Source organism: Lampris incognitus, chromosome 20 (assembly GCF_029633865.1).
Source record: "Lampris incognitus isolate fLamInc1 chromosome 20, fLamInc1.hap2, whole genome shotgun sequence".
NCBI classification, from domain to species: Eukaryota; Metazoa; Chordata; class Actinopteri; order Lampriformes; family Lampridae; genus Lampris; species Lampris incognitus.
In genome coordinates this window covers 16,888,580-16,908,579 of record NC_079230.1, presented here as the reverse complement: position 1 = coordinate 16,908,579, position 20,000 = coordinate 16,888,580, and the positions used below count along the sequence as shown (strand labels likewise).

The 20,000-nt window shown below is 47.0% G+C and overlaps 1 protein-coding gene across 5 annotated transcripts in view; it reads left to right on the top strand.

The window, feature by feature from the left end:
* fgf11a (fibroblast growth factor 11a) overlaps positions 1–20,000 on the top strand; it is a 102,665-nt gene that overhangs the window by 5,380 nt on the left and 77,285 nt on the right. The window contains exon 2 of one of the 5 annotated variants that reach the window (XM_056300352.1): positions 5,482–5,503. The exons of the other annotated variants lie outside the window; for them this stretch is intronic. Within the exon in view, the coding sequence (XP_056156327.1) occupies positions 5,482–5,503 (22 nt within the window). The remainder of the gene's footprint in view (positions 1–5,481; positions 5,504–20,000) is intronic. 5 annotated transcript variants of the gene reach the window in all.

Genomic DNA, 20,000 nt, shown 5'->3' with positions numbered 1-20,000 from the left:
GTTTCTATTGGACTTTTCTTGTTTATTTTAGCCTCCACTTGTTTTTGTTGGTTTCTACTGCATGCAGCGCATCTTTGCTGGGTTAACTGGCATCTACTATATTTTCTTGTATTTAACTTCTGATGCCATCATTTGAGTGGTTGAATATTAAGTGTTTGGGGCCAGAGATTGATTGGGGATCACTGAAGGATCTCTAAAAGTTGCGTTGACCGGGCTTAATCTCAGTGCTGCCAAATCTTTCAAAACACAAAAATATTCCAGTTTTCAGTACTTGTTCAAAATGCTCAGTTTAAAGCTAGGGTTGGGAATTTATTATGGAAGCTTTTTTTGGTTTTTTTGTTATGTTTGTTGAAATTGTCTTTGACCGCAATCAATAAATTAAATGCTCTGACAAAATAAAATAAAAATCCGATAGCTGTGGCTGCCGCAAGCCTGTAATTAGCCCATCCAGTCATTTCATCAGTCTGCATGAAATGACTGGATGGCCTACCTGCCTGTCTAAATACCGACCCGCCTACCTGCGTGCACTGTGCCCATGCACTCATTGTGTGTTACCAGAGTCTTCCACAAGAGTAGGCTAAAGCTAGCAAGCTAGTGGCACAAGAATGGCAGAGAAAGTGCAGCCAAAATTTGCAGTTCCAATTATGCCTACAACAGCTTGCACCGCTAAACAAAGCAAGAAAAGAAAGACTGTAGTAGAAAAGGCTATGACCAAAAAGAGGGTGCATAAAGCAAGAGATCAAACCAAATGTGGATGAGACGTGAGGTAGTTTGACATGGTTAGTGATGAAAACAATGCACTGCGCCCCTCTCCCCAACGCTCCCTCGTGAACCGACTCCAGCCGTAGTCAGGCATTGAGCGTCCATGTGTTTTGGGGGATTGGCTTTGGAGGGAGACCTGAAGGGAGGGGCTAGGATTTTTTCAGTTGGATACTTTCAAAATCCAGTTGACTCTTGGTGGTTTCTCTAAAGTTGCCTATGCTAGCTTTAACTCAAATTTTCAGTGTTTTCATGCAAACACATACCAGTCATTTCAGTTCATAGGAACCCTGGTATTTTTATTTTTAATTATCATATTTGTGACAAAGAAAAAATGAAAAATAGGAATCACTGGGCATCCGGGTAGCATCGAGGTCTATTCTTTTGCCTACCAACATAGGGCTCTTCGGTTCGAATCCCCGTGTTACCTCCAGCTTGGTCGGGCGTCCCAACAGACACAAATGGCTGTGTCTGCGGGTGGGAAGCCGGATGTGGGTGTGTGTCCTGGTCACTGCACTAGCGCCTCCTCTGGTGAAACTCCTCACTGTCAGGTGAAAAGAAGCGGCTGGTGACTCCACGTGTATCAGAGGAGGCATGTGGTAATCTTCAGCCCTCCCCGGATCGGCAGAGGGGGTGGAGCAGCGACCGGGACCGCTCAGAAGAGTAGGGTAATTGGCCAGGTACAATTTAGGAGAAAAACAGGGAAAAATCCAAAAAAAAATAGGAATCACCCCCTGGCATTATGTAATGGGGACCATTCATAAGATTAAAACTAAATGAATATAAAGGTATTGGCATTGTTAATCAGCCAAGATGTAAACCTTGCATTATAACGTCAGAAGAATGCATCTGAAGTGCTCATGCATGAGACCCTGAATATCGGTTTGGAAAATGTGGTCATCCTATTGTTAGTACACCAGTTTATGGCACTTTTAATGCCACGGATGATCTGATACTGCTACAAAATGAGCAGCATCTCTGTGTGTGCACATATTTGGATGGGTGTGTGTCTGGGTGTTGTCATGCATCTATCACTGTCTGCTTGTGCGTCATGGCATTGTGACCTGAGAGATCAGGTTGCCCCTCTGTTCACATAACACATACTAGAGGCCTTTTAGGACTTGGTAGGGGAGGAGTTTTGTACTTAATGTATGTGTGTTTGCCCTGTTCTCGGGTGCGCAGTTTACCGTGTGTGTGTGTGTGTGTGTGTGTGTGTGTGTGTGTGTGTGTGTGTGTGTGTGTGTGTGTCCGTCCGTCCGTCCGTCCTCAACTCTTACCTGCTCACCTGCCACAAGTGACGGATTGGGAGGGGGCTGACGTGTGTTGGTGTGTCCCGGCCTGACCCATATAACGCCCCCTCATCTCCCTCCTTCTCCCTCATGCTGTCATCCCCCATCTCTCCCCACTCTGTCACTCCTTCACCACTACTCACCTCTGAAAACACACACACACACACACACACACACACCTTCTTACCTTCGCCTAACTCATACTAATGAATCCCAGCACTACAGCCCACTCAGCTTATAACAAGGTCAGCTTGCCCCTCAAACACACACACACACACACACACACACACACACACACACACACACACACGCATGCATGCAAACACGTAATGGAAAAAAGAACATAATTTTCAAGTTGCTTGATTATACTTAGAACATAAACACAAACAGGACAGTATATACCTGCATGTCCTTACGACTGGAGGTCCTGCTGGAAAAAAATGTCTTAATGCTCCGTTTATGACTAGCTGAAGTAGTAGAGGGAAGTGTTGCTGTTCGGACAGCATTTGGTGTTGGGACGATCCAGGTCAGCATATGCAAGAAGACAAAAGTAAAATACACAAGTGTGGGTCAAGCCACTGAAATTTCACCATACCTTTTTGTATGAAAAAATATCGAGTACTCTACTGTCGAGTGTGTGTGTTGGTATCTAAGACAGAGGTCAGCCATAACACACATTTGTTCCAATTGCAACTTCCACGAGGGACAATCATGCATGTGCCTGTTGGAAAACATGCGACATTCCCAAATCCTCTGTGAATAGTACACATGGCCTTGAAACTCTAGTTAATGATCATACCTATTTGCATATGAAAGTGGTTGTTGGTTTCATATTTACATATGAAACTGGTCTTTGGTTTCATATTTGCATATGAAACTGGTCGTTGGTTTCATATTTGCATATGAAACTGGTCGTTGGTTTCATATTTACATAAACTGGTCATTGGTTTCATATTTGCATATGAAACTGGTCGTTGGTTTCATATTTGCAGATGAAACTGGTCGTTGGGTTCGGTCGTTATGCGGCTCTATTGTTTATAAGGGTGGGGATACCTGTGGTCAGTTTGGACTGAAGAGGTCACTTAGTTGAGAGATGAAAGGTATTGGTCAGTAAACATTGTATCCAGGTGAACTGATTCAACGTTCTTTGATTTTCTTACCTGGATTGTTGAGCATGCACCAAGACGACACCTGCACACCCACAGAAACATCTACACACATGCAAGCAAGCATTCATACATGCAAACAAACCAGCCCACAGTTCCTCAATATATAGCAGTGTTTTTGAATGCAAGCAAGAACTCATGCACAACACACACACACACACACATACACACACACACACACACACACACACACAACACACACACACACAAACTATAAGATAATTTAGGTAGAGAGTGGCGGCGAGAGATAATTTGGTGCTCTCAGTGTTTTTGAGTGAGTATGTGTGTACGGGTGTATTGTGTATTTTTGTGTGTGAGTGAGTGCACGGAGCTGATATGATCTAATGAGGATGTTAAGCCGCCTATTGGATATCAAAGGGGAACCAAAATAGCTTGTGTTGTCCTTTGACTGCATGCTGTAGCGCCTGTGAAAGCCCTGCCCCGTCTTGTGAAGGGGGCAGAATAACACTCGCACTCGTTACCGCAACACTGGGCCAACTGTTCACCACACCTACTGCAAACCGGTGTGTGTGTGTGTGTGTGTGTGTGTGTGTGTGTGTGTGTGTGTGTGTGTGTGTGTGTGTGTGTGTGTGTGTGTGTGTGTGTGTGTGTGTGCTTGGGAGACAATCAGCGAATGCCAGTGTGACAGCAGTCAGCTCACGCATCTCTTCTGGGGATAGTTTTTTGTGTGTTCATGTATGTGTGTGTGTGCACATGCGTTTACAAGAATGTTTTGTGTGTGTGTGTGTGTGTGTGTGTGTGTGTGTGTGTGTGTGTGTGTGTGTGTGTGTGTGTGTGTGTGTGTGTGTGTGTGTGTGTACGCACGCATGCGCGCGAGCTAGCGGGGCTCATTGTTGTGGCATGATTCATCAGGCCCCATCAGCTGCTCTCATTAACACACACTGATTTATCAATAATGTGCGGCAGCGTTTGGAGAGCACACATTGAACCACAGCAATTTACTGCCTCATAGACCCAGCGTCCTGGACTGGCTGGGCTATGGAAAGACCAAATCTCTCTCTCTCTCTCTCTCTCTCTCTCTCTCTCTCTCTCTCTCTCTCTCTCTCTCTCTCTCTCTCTCTCTCTCTCTCTCTCTCTCTCTCTCTCTCTCTCTCTCTCTCTCTCTCTCTTTCCCTTTTTCTCCCTCCGTCTTTCTTTGTTTCTTTCTCTCCGTCGTCTCTCTTCTGTCTTTATCATTCGATCATGTCCTGACCACACACACACACACAAGACACACAAACACACACGATACACTTTCTCATCTCTTTATCTTACCTCTCTTTCTCTCCATTCACCCTCCCTTATAATCTCTATCACTGCCCTCCCATTGTGTGTCCCCTCAGCACACACACACACACACACACACACACACACACACACACACACACACACACACACACACACACACACACTAACATATAAACATACAATGACACGCACATACACACACACAAAAATATATATATACCCAACCCCAGCCATTATCTTGTCAAGGACATCTGGCTTTCCCAACTCGCTCCCTCTGTCTCTCTCTATCTGGCCTTCTCCTACCTGTCTAATTCTCCTTCTGTCTGTCTGCTCTGCATGTTTTCTGTCTGTCTAGAGACACGTCTCATGTCTCTGGCCTGGTCGTAGTACAGTGGGAGAGCTGGTATGATGCTGGTACATCATCATTGTCCTTGTCTGTTGTTGCTAGAATTGAAGCAGAGTGTGTTGCATGACTAATGCGTCTCTAATCGGTCAGTGGGAGGAAGAGTGAAGAAGACGGCGGCCTGCGTCTCCCATTGTTCTCCTGCTTGCTTTTGGTGTACCTCAAAAGTTTGACGCATCTACTGACGGGCAGTTTTTTTTCCCCTTGTGAATATGGATACATGCAGACTTGCACACACACATGCAAGCAAACATATTCACACATACAGACATCCCTGTACTTGCACACAAAAAAATGCTTTTCACACACACACACACACACACACACACACATACACATGGACCGCTGCTGCATACATTTCAGCAATCCCAACTTTAGAGACCCGCTGTCTGTCCCCCCCCCCCTTTTCTCCCCAATTGTACTTGGCCAATTACCCCACTCTTCCGAGTTGTCCCCGGTCACTGCTCCACCCTCTCTGCTGATCGGGGGCAGAGCTGCAGACTACCACATGCATCCTCCGATACATGTGGAGTCGCCAGCCGCTTCTTTTCACCAGACATTGAGGAGTTTCACCAGGGGGACGTAGCGCGTGGGAGGATCACGCTACTCCCCCCAGTTCCCCCTCCCCCCCCGAACAGGTGCCCCGACCGACCAGAGGAGGCGCTAGTGCAGCGACCAGGACACATACCCACATCTGGCTCCCCACTCCCAAATACGGCCAATTGTGTCTGTAGGGACGCCTAACCAAGTCGGAGGTAACACAGGGATTCGAACTGGCGATCCCCGTGTTGGTAGGCAACGGAATAGACTGCCACGCCTCCTGGATGCTCGTCCTGTTGTCTCTTCTAAGTATTAAGCGTGGTGGATGTAGAAATGTAGAAATAAAACTTTACACTAAACTACAGTAATTGACTGTTACAATCCAATCACCGTTTTAATTCATTCCCTTCCAATATTGTTTCCAAATGGATGCTGCGCCATAAAGGGATATAAGCCTTTAGCTCATGACAGTTATTTGTACTCCCACCATGGCAGTGTGCTGGTCCACACACAGCCACGTCTCAGCTTTTATCAATTAACATCTGTGGTTTGCTCCCACTTATCCTCACCCCTTTGTGACAAGTGATTTGTGCGAGCTGATACCACCTGCAGATATAGCCGAGCCTTAAATTGGATTATACAATATACTGGTTACCCCCTGTTCTGTTGCAAGATTTTACATTTTTCTCCATTGCAGATGTTTGTTTTTTTTTTTATAAAAGGAAACCATCCAACTACGTCTCTAACCAACCGGAAATAATCTCTCACTTTATACTGCATGGTGCAGCTTCGAGATGATTTCATTTATTTCGTGAGTCTTCATTGCAGGTGTTTTGTACAGAAATTGAGTCTTCGGTGTTGCCTATAACCAACAGGAAATTCTGTCTCTGGCTTCCCAACACAAAGCACCCCCTGCTGGATGGCTTCCATTGTTTGATAACAATTTTTGCTCACTATCTCTGCCAGTGCGACAGATGTTGTGTACGAAATGGTGCCCGGGATGAATAAACGGTTTGGAGATGGTAACATTTGGCCTGGATGATGAGCGATGTTGGCTTTCAGGGCCGCACCTCTCAACTGATTGATTCATGAAGCTGACCACCATTTGTTTTTTATGGGGGACATTTAGATGGACATCAGTCATCACTATCAGCAAAAAATGTGTGTGTGCGCGTGCACACGTATGTTTGCGTGTAGGTGTGTGTGTGTGTGTGTTTCAAGGTTCTCTATGTATTCCAATGTGTGGTAATGTCTCTGAAAATGGATGTAGCCTGTTGTTTAAGTTTTCTGCATTTTGAGGATAAAGAGATGGAAAGGTGGACATGATGTACGAAATGACCCTTATCCACTGTCAGAATGTCACGAAACAAAATCAGAACCCACAACTTGGGCTTCCGGGTGTCGTTGTGGTCTATTCCATTGCCTACCAACACAGGATCGTCGGTTCGAATCCCTGTGTTACTTCCGGCTTGGTCAGGCGTCCCTGTAGACACAGTTGGCCATGTCTGCGGGTGGAAAGCAGGGTGTGGGTGTGTCCTGGTCGCTGCATTAGCGCCTCCTCTGGTCAGTTGGAGTGCCTGTTTGGGGGTGGAGGGAGAACTGGGGGGAATAGTATGATCCTCCCAAGAGCTATGTCCCCCTGGTGAAACTCCTCACTGTCAGATGAAAAGAGCAGCTGGTGAATCCACATGTATTGAAGGAGGCATGTGGTAGTCTTCAGCCCTCCCCAGATCGGCAGAGGGGGTGGAGCAATGACCGGACGGCTCGGACGAGTGGGGTAATTGGCCAAAAAACCCCAAAAAAAAACAAACAATTGGGGAGAAAAAAAAGGGGGGGCTGACACCTAAACGAGCCCGTTAATTTTTGGGTTCTGATTTTTTTTCCCATTGGCGGCGGCCTGGTTTTGGAGATAGTCCCCGGATCCTAATTTCGACCCTGCTCAGGAAGTCGTGCTAAATCTGAGAACATTAAGGAGGAGCTAACATCCCTGTCAATCAAGATTGGTCAAGTTGTGCATCATCACACCATCACCACTATTCTCCAGCTACAGCCACTATTTCTAAAAACAGCAGTGGGAGAACATGTGAGCGTTTCTCGATACAAGTACTCCAAAAATATGGATTCGAACTTGCGTTCCCCGTGTTGGTAGGCAACGGAATAGACCGCTACGCTACTCGGACGCCCCAGTGAGAATTTGTAGCTATCTTTATAGAAAAGGGCAACCCCACCACCCCTGCCTGTTAGTCTGGGCTGGTTTAAAAAACATTAACCAGGTGGGCTGGCTCCGAATATGATCGTTTGTGTGTAAGCCAGGATTCTGTTATCATGAAGAGATCTAGATCATTTGAAAGAATTAAATCATTACATAAAAAAGATTTGTGTACAAGTGATCTCACAGTAATAAGAGCCGACTGCTGTTTCTTAGGCAGAGTTGACAAAGGAAAGCGAGGAATTGTGATTAAATGGATATGCCTGTATTTGAAAATAGCTGCTGCTGACCTTTTTGCAGAGTGGTTTGTCTCCTACCACAAATGGTCATTATCTTGTATACTTGAGAATGATCTGAACACTGTCGAGGAGGGGCTGTGCTGGATAGTTAGCATGACAAGATATTCTCTATAGAAGAAACAAAATTTGCTGTAAGCTAATGTGTGCCCTTCTTGTTGGGGTGTTGACTATCTCTTTTATATAAGTCTCTCCTATTCCAAAATACGTCGAAGTGAACAATAAAGCTGAAACTAGTGGCAGAACACAGTACCTGAAGCCACTGATTAAAACCATAAAGCTAGCTACAACCTTCACAGCTTTCTCAGAGTTGGAATGGGCCCAGATATTACACATTGTTTACTCAGACTTTCAACAATTATGGCAAGAAGTTCAATATCATGTTGGAGTATGATTGATTGTTTAGACCCGATGTCATTTTTACCCACGTGGATGAAGACTGTAGGGGGGGATGGGTGGAGCTCAATAATTGAAGGGATGTACTGTGCTATATCCAAGATTTTTGCACCCAAGAAACAATATGTTAAGCCCCTGGGGGGTTCCACAAAGTGAACAATTGAGTCTCCCACCAGCAGAAACTCTGGATCTGAGATGTTGCCTCTGTACACAGCAAGATTTGAGGGGGGGGGGGTCCCTGAAGTTGATAACTGGTGCAGCAGGGAACACACTTGGAGCTAAAGCCAGACCGGACTGCTGGGATACTCGGAAAGGGATGTCCAAAGGAATTGAATCGAGTGCAACTGGACTTGGTATATATCCGTGAAGACGTTTCACCTCTCATCTGATAACGACTGGCATTGCTACACATCGGAACACAAAGAGCCATGAACATTGTTAGCACTGATAATGACTCCAAAGAGGATAAATATCTGAGTTTCATCACCAGCCAGTCAGACTAGCTTGGTCTAGTCAGAAAGGCACGAACTGATGAAGCCTCTTGGATGAGAGGCGAAACATCTTCACGGACATATACCAAGTCCAGTTGCACTCGATTCAATTCCTTTGGATAACCATGACCTGGATGAATGAGAACATTCACAGACATGTTTCGGAAAGGGATGGTGACTGGGCAGGGTATCGTAGATAGGAGAAGACCAATTCCATCTAGCCAAAGAGGGAAGGCGGAGGCGTCTGGACGACGAGACTCAGGCCTGCCAGATGCTGATGATCCTGCTGATCCTGCAGACAACGCCAAAATGTGGCGGAGGGCTAAGACGAAGAAAAGGGCCAACAACGCCACCTGGGGAATTGCACCCCAGGAAATACTATTTCTCTTTAAAACCAGAATTAAGGATTTGAAGCTTAGCCAGGCAAACAGATTCGCTACTGAAAAAGGATAGAGACGTGGTTCAAAAATATAAATACTTTGTTTAATTAATCAAAACAAGAAAGGACCGGAACTGAAGCTGCTAAGGAAATAAAAAAAGAGAGATTAAAACCAACATGAAGCCATTGAATCTTTATTACAAATAATTTGTAAAAAGGATCTTTTAATACAATTAGGGAAAAAAAGCCACTTTAAAATACCAAAAAATACCCAGCCTACGCAAATAATGGTAACTAAACTAGAAAGCTAGGCTGAGGCCAACCATGGAAGGCAGACTAACTGAGGAGTGCCCAGGGGTGCTACCAATATTCACCTTCCATGCAGCACAGCAAACCTACAGCAAACCTCACAGCAGACTGGTGACCTCTCCACACGTGTCCCGGTGCTCCTACTCACGCACACACACACATGTGAAGGGACCTCACCAAGAGTGCCTAGCCTCCCACAAGATGACACTCAGGCCGCTGAGAGAAATAACTAACAAAGTAAATCAAATAGGTCAACAAAAAAACCAAACTAAAGAAGGGCCAACCCAGTTAGTAATCAAATAAACTAAAGCAAACAAAAGAAACTAAGGCAAAACTCGGATGTTGCTTCCTTCTCTGAGGAGATGTTTGAATAGCAGACACAGGGGCGGATGAACTGTCATCATCTGGTAGATCAGATAGTGGCGCGAAGAAGTTTGACAGTAGGAGCACACTGTCAATCACTAGGGGTTTGAAAAGGGGGAGTAACAGTCTTTTATTTACTTTGAACACTGATGCCCAAGATGACCCAAATGGAGACTTTCTACTGGGGGGGACCAAACTTTTCTACACTGTCATAATCGGGTAACTTATTTTCCAGGCCAGCCCGCTCCAGCTCAACCAGTTGGGAGTGGAGTTGAGCTTGCCGACTAAGTAGTTCGCCGATCAGGCTCTCAATGGTAAGGAGCTCTGCCCTGACCCCGGGCAGCTCAGGATCCATCACCATCCATTATCCAAACCGCTTATCCTGCTCTAAGGGTCGCAGGGATGCTGGAGCCTATCCCAGCAGTCATTGGGCGGCAGGCGGGGAGACACCCTCGACAGGCCGCCAGGCCGTCACAGGGCCAACACACACATTCACACCTAGGGACAATTTAGAACGGCTGATTCACCTGACCTACATGTCTTTGGACTGTGGGAGGAAACCGGAGCACCCGGAGGAAACCCACGTAGACATGGGGAGAACATGGAAACTCCACACAGAGGACGACCCGGGACGACCCCCAACGACTACCCCGGGGCTCGAACCCAGGACCTTCTTGCTGTGAGGCGACCGCGCTAATCACTGCACCACCGTGCTGCTCTGATCGAGAAGTAAATCTGCGATCTAATTTAAAACCAGACCATGGTTTTAAACCAGTTCTCAGAGTCAAGACGCAGCAAAAACAATGAAATAAGAGTGATTTAAAGCAGCTCAAGTTTTACAGAAATGGGCAAAACAGCCTGCCAGCATTCAACCTGGAGGTACTCAAAGCTTGCTGCACACAACGCTTAGCTACCTATGTGACACCTAATTGAAAGCTGAAATGAAGATACAGCTTGCTGTGTACAACAACATCACAGCTTTGCAGTCCTTGAAATACAATGGAAACAGAAAGAAGGAACAACACCAGAACTTACCCCGGTTCTTAAATGTTCTAGATATGCAGAATTCCAGGATACGGGTCGTTAAGTTCGTACAGTGAGTAAGGATTAAGTGTATGAGAGCATGCTGTAAGTGTGTGTGTCTGTGTATGTTGTTGTTGTGTGTGTGTGTGTGTGTGTGTGTGTGTGTGTGTGTGTGTGTGTGTGTGTGTGTGTGTGTGTGTGTGTGTGTGTGGTTATGTGGAGTGCCCCATCGCCCTGGTTGGAATGAAGTGAGATGGTTGCCAAAGCTGTGGCACATGGCAGACATGGAATGGCATGGCACCGGTATTGGGAACAACACAGGCATCTCAGGACAACAAGGTTAAAACAACCAATGGGGGGAATTTGGTTTTTAGATCTGAGCATTTGCTCTTCAAATGACCTCCGGCTGTGAACATGGTATCATACACACTCACAATGCAAAACAATGCACATACGCTTGTGCACACGCAAATCCATCCCAGTTTATCTATGACCATGCTCAGCATCTTGTTTCGTATTTTGCATTAGGCAATTACCATTCTGCCGGGCTACGCTGCATCCCAAGAGCCCACGTAACAAACGAGCGTCGAGTGGCATGTCAGCATCTTGTGCCCTCCCCCTCACACACACACACACACACACACACCCCTTCCAACTCCTCTCTTCTCTCAATGTCACAAAAATTAGGAGGGGAGCAGCTCACTGTTGGAACAGTGCACTGTCCCCTTAATCAGTACTCATCCTGTTAATCACAACATTACCATGCTGGGGACAGTGAAGCGATCAGTAGCGTTTTATACGCAGTCAGTTTGCTGCATGGTTGGTGTGTGGAGCTGAACGTCACATGGAGATGTTAAAGCTGGGAAAGGATGTTGGGGGTGAAAGAAAAGGGAGGTTGGAGAGGAGGAGTTCGCACACAAACTACTGCACCCGCACATGTGCACGGGTGGCGAGAAACACACACACACACACACACACACACACACACACACACACACACACACACGCATGCACACATGGTCTGAACTGAAAGCCTCCTGGGTAGTTCCAAAACAAGACACAGAGGCACGCAAAGGCAGAGGGAGCTATACCCTACAGATACACATACACATGCACATCAAATACACACACACACACACACACACACACAAATACACTCCCTGGCCATGCATGCTGTGTGGGACCTCGCTCTTGGCCCTGCCACAGTGTCCCTGACCATTTTGACACTGGCCACAAGACAACTCATTAAATCAAACTTTCTTTTGATCCATCTCCCTTGCTCTCTCTCCCTCTCACTCACATTGACTGACACACACACACACACACACACACACAAAGAAACTACCTTCAGTATATGAAACCTAACCTCAAGTGGCACATAATAAGCTAGCCGGATGGGAAGTGTGTTGGGGTGAGGGCATGCCTCCGTGCTGGTGTGTGAGTGTGGGTAGGTGTTAATTGTGCTGTGATCAAGGGGAGTACAGCACCAGCAGTGCAGGATTTACCAACAGGTGCTGTGGAGGAACACTATTACACAGCCTTAGACCTGGCATCTGCCTTTGTTTTTCTGACTTTCTGTCTGTTTTTCTGCCATTCCAAAATACATCAACTATAGAAGATAAGAAATGCAAAATGTGTGATGATAGCATGATGTATTGTCAAACTTTAAACTGTTTCGTACAAAATAGTGATGTTTTAAAGATATGATACTATTAACAATATAATATCCTTGGGATCTACGGTAGGAAAAATATTTTAAAATCACCCAATATGAATATATACTGTGTGCATGTTCAAAGCCTGTTAGAAATATGAACATTTAGGTCCGCGGTGGTGTAGCGGTCTAAGCATCGGCTCTGTGTCGATGCAGTTGCCCACTGGGGACTGGGGTTCGCGCCCCGGTCTCGTCAGATCCGACTATGGCTGGACTCGACGAAGCAGCTATCATTGGCAACGCTGTCTTCGGGAGGGGGGCGGAGTCGGCTTGTGTTCGTCACGTGAATGCGTCTCTGTGTGTGTCGGAAAAACAGTGGTTCGGCTTGGAGTCGCCTTGTCACGAAAGTGGCGAGGCGGTCTCCTTCGAGACTGCCGGCCGGAGAGATGCAGTTGGCGAACGCACACAGTGCGAGGGTGGGTGTTTGAATTAAAATAGGGATCGATTGGCCACTAAATTGGGAGAAAAAAGGGAAAAATCAGAAATAAATTTAAAAAAAAAAAGAAAAAAGAAATATGAACATTTAAATATGACATTCCCGGAAAGATATGCTAATGGACCCTATTTAAACGGATCTATAGCGCATGGTCTAAAGCCACATGGTGCAAGTGCATTTAGGGCGTGTCCAAATCCACTTTTGCTAGTTAAACAGTGCATAATCTGAGCACGAAGTAAGGCGCAAGGCGAAAAGGAGTTGAATTTAGTCTTTTATTTAATTTTAATGACCCAGGATGCTTAGAATCGCTTGCCCATGGCTAACTGGTCAGACCCTTTAGTTGACTGGTTAGCGCAGTCGCCCATGGTGTGGGCTATCTGGGTTTGGTTCCCGGCTGGCGCCTGAATTCGCTACATTGGTGTCAGAAGTGGGATGGTGGGACCGTGAGGCCATCAGAAGTGCGTGCGCCCAGAGGCGTGAGGGTGCTGATATGCTGAAGCGCGGGGACGCGCTTCCCGAAGGAGGGGGGTAGTGTAACGACCACGGATGCTTAGACTCGCTAGTTCTTGGCTAATTGGTCAGACCCTTTAGTTGACTGGTTAGCTTAGTCGCTTGTGGTGCGGGCTATCCGTGTTCGGTTCCCGGCTAACGTGTCTAACCATCCATGGTCATTACACTACCCCCTCTTTCGGGAAGCGCGTCCCCGTGCTTCAGCATATCAGCTCCCTCACACCTCTGGGCCCACATGCTTCCAATGGCCTCACGGTCTCACCATCCCACTTTTGACACCAATGTAGCGAATTCTGGGAGCAGCCAGGAATCCGCCGCAGCCGGGAACCAAACCTGGATAGCCTGCACCACGGGCGACTGCACTAACCAGTCAACTAAAGGGTCTGACCCGTTAGCCAAGGGCTAGCAAGCTCATTTTCACATGATACCCAGTTGAATATTTCAGACCTCATTTTGTGAGAAAATTTACATAATAGAATTTGGTTATCATTAATTTAGACTCGGACAACAAAACTGTGTACGTATTAAGATGCAATAACTGAATTTCATCTTGACAGAGTACCGTTGAAATAAAATACAATAGTGAGTCACTGCTCAGCCCTACAGTGAAGTTTTAAGAGCATTTTTCTGCTTCAGAAGGCAGCAGGGAACAGATAATAGCAGGGACCACATGAGAAATCAACGTCGTGGTTGATAAAAATGTGAGAACATGCCGTAAATACGCATTAGGTGTGCCAAGGAAATTCTTCCTAAGTTCTCGGCTCGGCCTCTGTTGTCATGCTTCTCTGCCCGTCTCCATGTCTGTCGGCCCACCTGTCCAACTGTCTGCTTAACCAGCTGTTTTTATTTATTTATTTATCTTGGATTTCCCCCCCTTTTCTCCCCAATCGTACTTAGCCAATTACCCCACTTTTCTGAGCCGTCCCAGTCACTGCTCCACCCCCTCTGCCGATCCGGGCAGGGCTGCAGACTACCACTTGCCTCCTCTGATACATTTGGAGTCACCAGCCGCTTCTTTTCACCTGACAGTGAGGAGTTTCACCAGGGGGATGTAGCGTGTGGGAGGATCACGCTATTCCACGCAGTTCCCCCTCCCCCTGAACAGGTGCCCTGACCGACCAGAGGAGGCGCTAGTGCAGCGACCAGGACACATACCCACATCCAGCTTCCCACCCGCAGACAAGGCCAGCAGTGTCTGTAGGGATGCCCGACCAAGCTGGAGGTAACGCGAGGATTTGAACCAGCGATCCCCGTGTCGGTATGCAACGGAATAGACCGCTACACCACCCGGATGCCCCCTATTAACCTGCTGTTTTTAACTTTCCTCCCTTTCATGACACCTCCATCTATCATCCTTCCATTTCCTCCCAGCTTTATGGCGATCCATCTAGATGGGACACCCCCGCCACCATCACTGTCGCCTTGCTCCGTCACTCCAGCCCACTCCTGCCAACATACACTCGGAGCACTTAAACATGCATGTTGCCTTAACTTTAAGTGCTGTTATCCCAGATTGGAGAACAGGATAACACTGAATAATGAACAGCCATCTTTAACACACATGAGAGCACACACACACACACACACACACACACACGTTCAATATGTTGACACTGTCTGTGTGTGTAGGTCAGAGTATTTGGACGGGGAAGCGGCTCCAGATTGCTGAAAGATACTGTACAAACACCGACGAGGTAGCAGAGCATGTGTACTTACAGAAAGGCACACGTGACATCAGTACGGTGTGCCCACCATGAAGAGATGTGGCAAACTGAACTGGGTAGGCTCACACTCGCTTCTCAGATGTACTCACACTCACACAGACACACACACTTTGCTTGCTGGTTGTCCATCGTGCCCGATGATGACCATCTTCTTCTATTTGTGGGTCCTTTGGTGGCTGAATAGTCCGATCCTGGATGCACAGTTGCGGTTGCAGACCGGGCATGTAAAAGTGGTGCTGGAGGGGGTAGGGGTAGCTTTGCGAGCATGCCTCTTCGCACGCTTTGCTACACGGTGTTGTGTGCGCTGGTTTTCCATGGACTTCACTCCCTCTGAGATGTGAGAGCACCAGGTTGTGCGGCAGAAAGCAAGTTTCTCCAAAGAAGAGGGGTTGATCTGACATCTTTTTAGTGTGGTCTTCATTTGGTCTTTGAACCGCTTCTTCTGCCCACCAGCAGTGCGTTGGCCAAGGCGTAGTTGGCCGTAGAGGACTTTTCGTGGGAGTCGTTCGCTGGGCATGCGGATAACATGCCCAAGCCACCTGAGTTGATGGTGTTTTAGGGTAGACTCCACGCTGCAGCTGCCTGCCCGCTCCATCACCTCTGTGTGTGGCACTCTGTCCTCCCAAGTAATGCCGAGGGTCCTCTGGAGACATTTTACATGGAAGGCCTCCAGGCTTCTGAGATGGTGGCTGTAGATGGTCCATGCCTCACATCCATAGAATAGTGTGGAGATGCACACTGCTCTGTAAACAAGCACTTTGGTGTGGAGATTGAGGTTGCTGTTTTGGATAACCCTTCTCCTTAGACGGCCAAAAGATGTTGAGGCTTGTTTGAGGCGGTGCTGAATCTCATCGTCTATTTTGCAGGTGTCGGATAGCATACTTCCCAGATATTTGAAGGCAGGAACAGTGGCCAGTTGTTGCCCTTCTGCTGTTAAGGTTGTTGGGTGGTTTGGGAGGCCGGCAGTCAACTGACAGATTACCTCTGTCTTTTGGGTGTTAATAATCAGTCCCGTTCTCCTGTATGCAGTTACAACTGCCGACAGAGTGTTTTGTAGAGCTTCTGGTGTGTGAGCTACCAGGGCACAATCGTCGGCATACTGTAGCTCAATAATGGTCTCAGAGGTCAACATGGTGGTTGCCTGAAACCTCCTGATGTTGACTAGGTTTCCATCGAGCCTGAAGTCAGTGGTAACTCCAGCCTGCTTCTCCAGCCTCCTTCGTAACAGTGTTACACACTGTAAAAGAGGACACGGTGTACAAAGGAGCTGTGATCCACATCACACTGTATCAACCACCCAGGTTCTGTGTGTGTGTGTGTTTGTGTGTGTGTGTGTGTGTGTGTGTGTGTGTGTGTGTGTGTGTGTGTGTGTGTGTGTGTGTGTGTGTGTGTGTGTGTGTGTGTGTCCGTGTCCACAGACGTATGCCTAGATGCTGGGACCTAGCGTCAATATACATACAATGCACAGAGTCAGACGTTGGGTGAGATGCAAGATGAGGGTGCACAGATGTGTGTAAAATGTTTGTTTTGTGTTGTGTGTGTGTGTGTGTGTGTGTGTGTGTGTGTGTGTGTGTGTAAAGGTGGTGGGGGGGGTTGATTGCAGCACCCTGTCTACGTGTCTGTCACTCCCCTGCGGAACACAAGCACAGGTGCATGATGCGTACTTTAGTTTAATATGCCATCAATCTGTAATGCTAGGGACCAGCCAGGGCCCCCCCCCCCCCCCCCCACACACACACACACACACACACACATTTAATGCAGAGTCATCCGTAGTGCTTGGATTGCTTGTGGAGGAGAGAACTCCCTCCAAAAACACGGGGTTTGCCCCCGACTTCCATTAAAATATCCGTCAGCACTCCCCCGCTCCGCAGTAACACACAGCTCAGGACAAAACCTGTGTGTGTGTGTGTGTGTGTGTGTGTGTGTGTGTGTGTGTGTGTGTGTGTGTGTGTGTGTGTGTGTGTGTGTGTGTGTGTGTGTGTGTGTGAGAGATGAAACTATTGCAAGCAGGGAGGATATTCAGGATCGTTTTCATCAGGAAGTCGTGTCACAGCGGTGCCTGCATGTATTTGTGCGTCAGATGCTCTACAGCCGTGATAAAAAGAAGCGCACAACAAAGGGAAAAAAGGAAAAAGATAAAAAACGTATCATTGTTCTCGTTGTAGAGGATCTTTATGTTTATGCTGTTATGCACCACGAGTTGGATGCCCTTGTTATGATTTTCTGGGATTTCAGTGAAACGTGGCGTGCACGCCTGTGCGGAGGTGGAGGTGAGCAGGTATCGGTGCCGCACACTCAGCTGGAAGGAAACAGTCGCCATAGCAGAGTCTGGGTATGAGGACCGCTAAAGTGCTGTTAGACAGCGCCACGACAAATGCTGTTTGGAGTGTGCGGGAATATTTCTGTTTGTACTACTCGTGTTACCTTCTAATAAGGTTATTTTTAGGGTATTCAAGTGGGAAGTGCGTTTATAGTCCTCGCAGTGCTTTGAGTAATGACAGCCGGAGTCAAATGTGAGTCATCGCAAGTCGAGATTGTCTGCAGTGTCCCACGTTCAGCTTTAGATGCTGTCTCTCTAACACCCTGCCCCCCTTCACACACACACACACACACTCCTGTCAATCACCCCTGTCTATTCTAATGAAGCCATGAACGGGGGGGGGGGGATAACTCATAACTACACAATAGAAACCAGTGTGTACGGCAGTGTGTAAGTATGCCTGCTGTAATCCTACTGAAGCCCTTAAAGCTTTGTGCAAACTTCATGTCACACCAAATAGTGGTGGGCCTCTGCCAATGTCTGGCTGTTGGTCTGAGAGCATGGACTCTGTGGCGGGTCTCTATCTATCTATCTATCTATCTATCTATCTATCTATCTATCTATCTGTCTATCTGTCTATCTGTCTGTCTGTCTGTCTGTCTGTCTGTCTGTCTGTCTGTCTATCTCGCTAGCTAGCTAGCTATGTAGCTGTCTGTCTGTCTGTGTGTCTGTCTACCTGTGTGTGTGTGTGTGTCTGTCTGTCTGTCTGTCTGTCTGTCTGTCTTAAGGTAGGTATGTCTGTATGTCTGTCTGTGTGTCTGTCTGTGTCTCTGTATGTGTGTCTATGTGTTTGTGTGTCTCTCTGTTTGTGTGTCCGTGTGTCTCTGTGTCTGTCTGTCTTAAGGTAGGTCTGTGTGTGTGTGTGTGTGCGTGTGTGTGTGTGTGTCTATCCATCTTTCTATCTATGTACTTAATTCTGCCAGGTGAGCAGTGAAGCCTAAAGGTCATATGATTTTGATAGTGCTGCATTGACAACACACCTGTGTCCCGTCTCGGTGTGTGTATCTGCTCCAATGAGACCAGCTCTCGGGACGTGGCTCTGGGGAGACCAGTGAGCATGATGTAGCATGATGTACACTGGTAGCTAAACGCTCTCATGTTAATTCAAGCATCATTACCATCACGGAGATGCCCAAGCTGCAGCTAAACAGATCAAATGAGCGGACAGACCCGCTAGCCGAGCGCAGCTCAGAGAGACGCCGACTTTAACCTTCATCTTTGTTTAATCACCACACGCAAGATGGACGTAAAGAAAAGACCGGGATAAGAGCGCATGAGTGTAAATTATTTAGACATTTTTTTAATTCAAACCGGAGGTAATGTGTGTAATGGAGTGCAGCACTCTCTCTCTCTCTGTCCCCCCCCCCTCTCTCTCTTTGTCTCTGTCTTTCTCTCTCTCTCTGTCTGCCCCTCAATCTCTCTCTCTCTCTCTCTCTTTCTCTCTCTCTCTCTCTCTCTCTCTCTCTCTCTCTCTCTCTCTCTCTCCCTCATCTGTCTCTCACTCATCCTCCCTCCGTTGTACTGAAAGGGAATTGGGCGATGGTGTGATTAGAGCAGACAAGGACAAACGGAGGCTGACCTCTAACTTGAGAGGTAACCAAGAAAGAGGAGGAGGAGGAGGAGCAGGAGGAGCAGGATGGCGAGATAAAGGAGAGAGATAAAAAGAAGGGTGGGATGCCAGGAGCAGGAAAGCGGTAACGGCAAAGTGTAAGCAACGGAGGGCGAGGGCGTGAGAGAGAGTGGGAGAGGCTGATGGAGAGGGACGTTAATTAAGTTACTATATATATATATATATATATATATATATATATATATATATATTACACCAACCACACAGAATAAATTGAATGGGCAAAGTTTAAAGCAGGCGGGTCTTTTGCTGAAATTGCCGTGGTGTGGTGTAGTGAGGCATCAATATGTTGGGAAAAAAGCTGCAAATGTACTTGGCACAAACACGGTGAGACTTTGCCAAGTTTCCCGTCACCCGACAACAAGTTGATTGAACAATACATTTCCCAGTAAGTTTTCGTTCATTTTCTTCAATATGAAAGAAAAAGAAAAAAAAAGAAAAGAAGAAATCATTGCACTTTGTAGATTTTTGTATTGCAGGAAGTATAACAATCAATTTTGGGACTTTTCTCGGCGCCGAATCGGAAAGTGGATTCCAGCGTTTGGACGCTTGAGGGTCTATTTGTGTCCGGTTTGTTGTGTGTCTCTTGCCGGTGTCTCATTCAGGATGTGGGAGCCTATGGAAGCTATTGACTTTTTGTCAGGGCTTGTTGAAGCTTAGCATTTGGAGAGTTTGGATGCGTCCTAACTTTAATGGCTGAGCTATCAGGAGATCTCTATTTGGGCCTGAAGCTAGCGAGGGCAAATACATGAACAAGTGCAGAAGGATTATTCTGACATTGTGTGTGTGTGT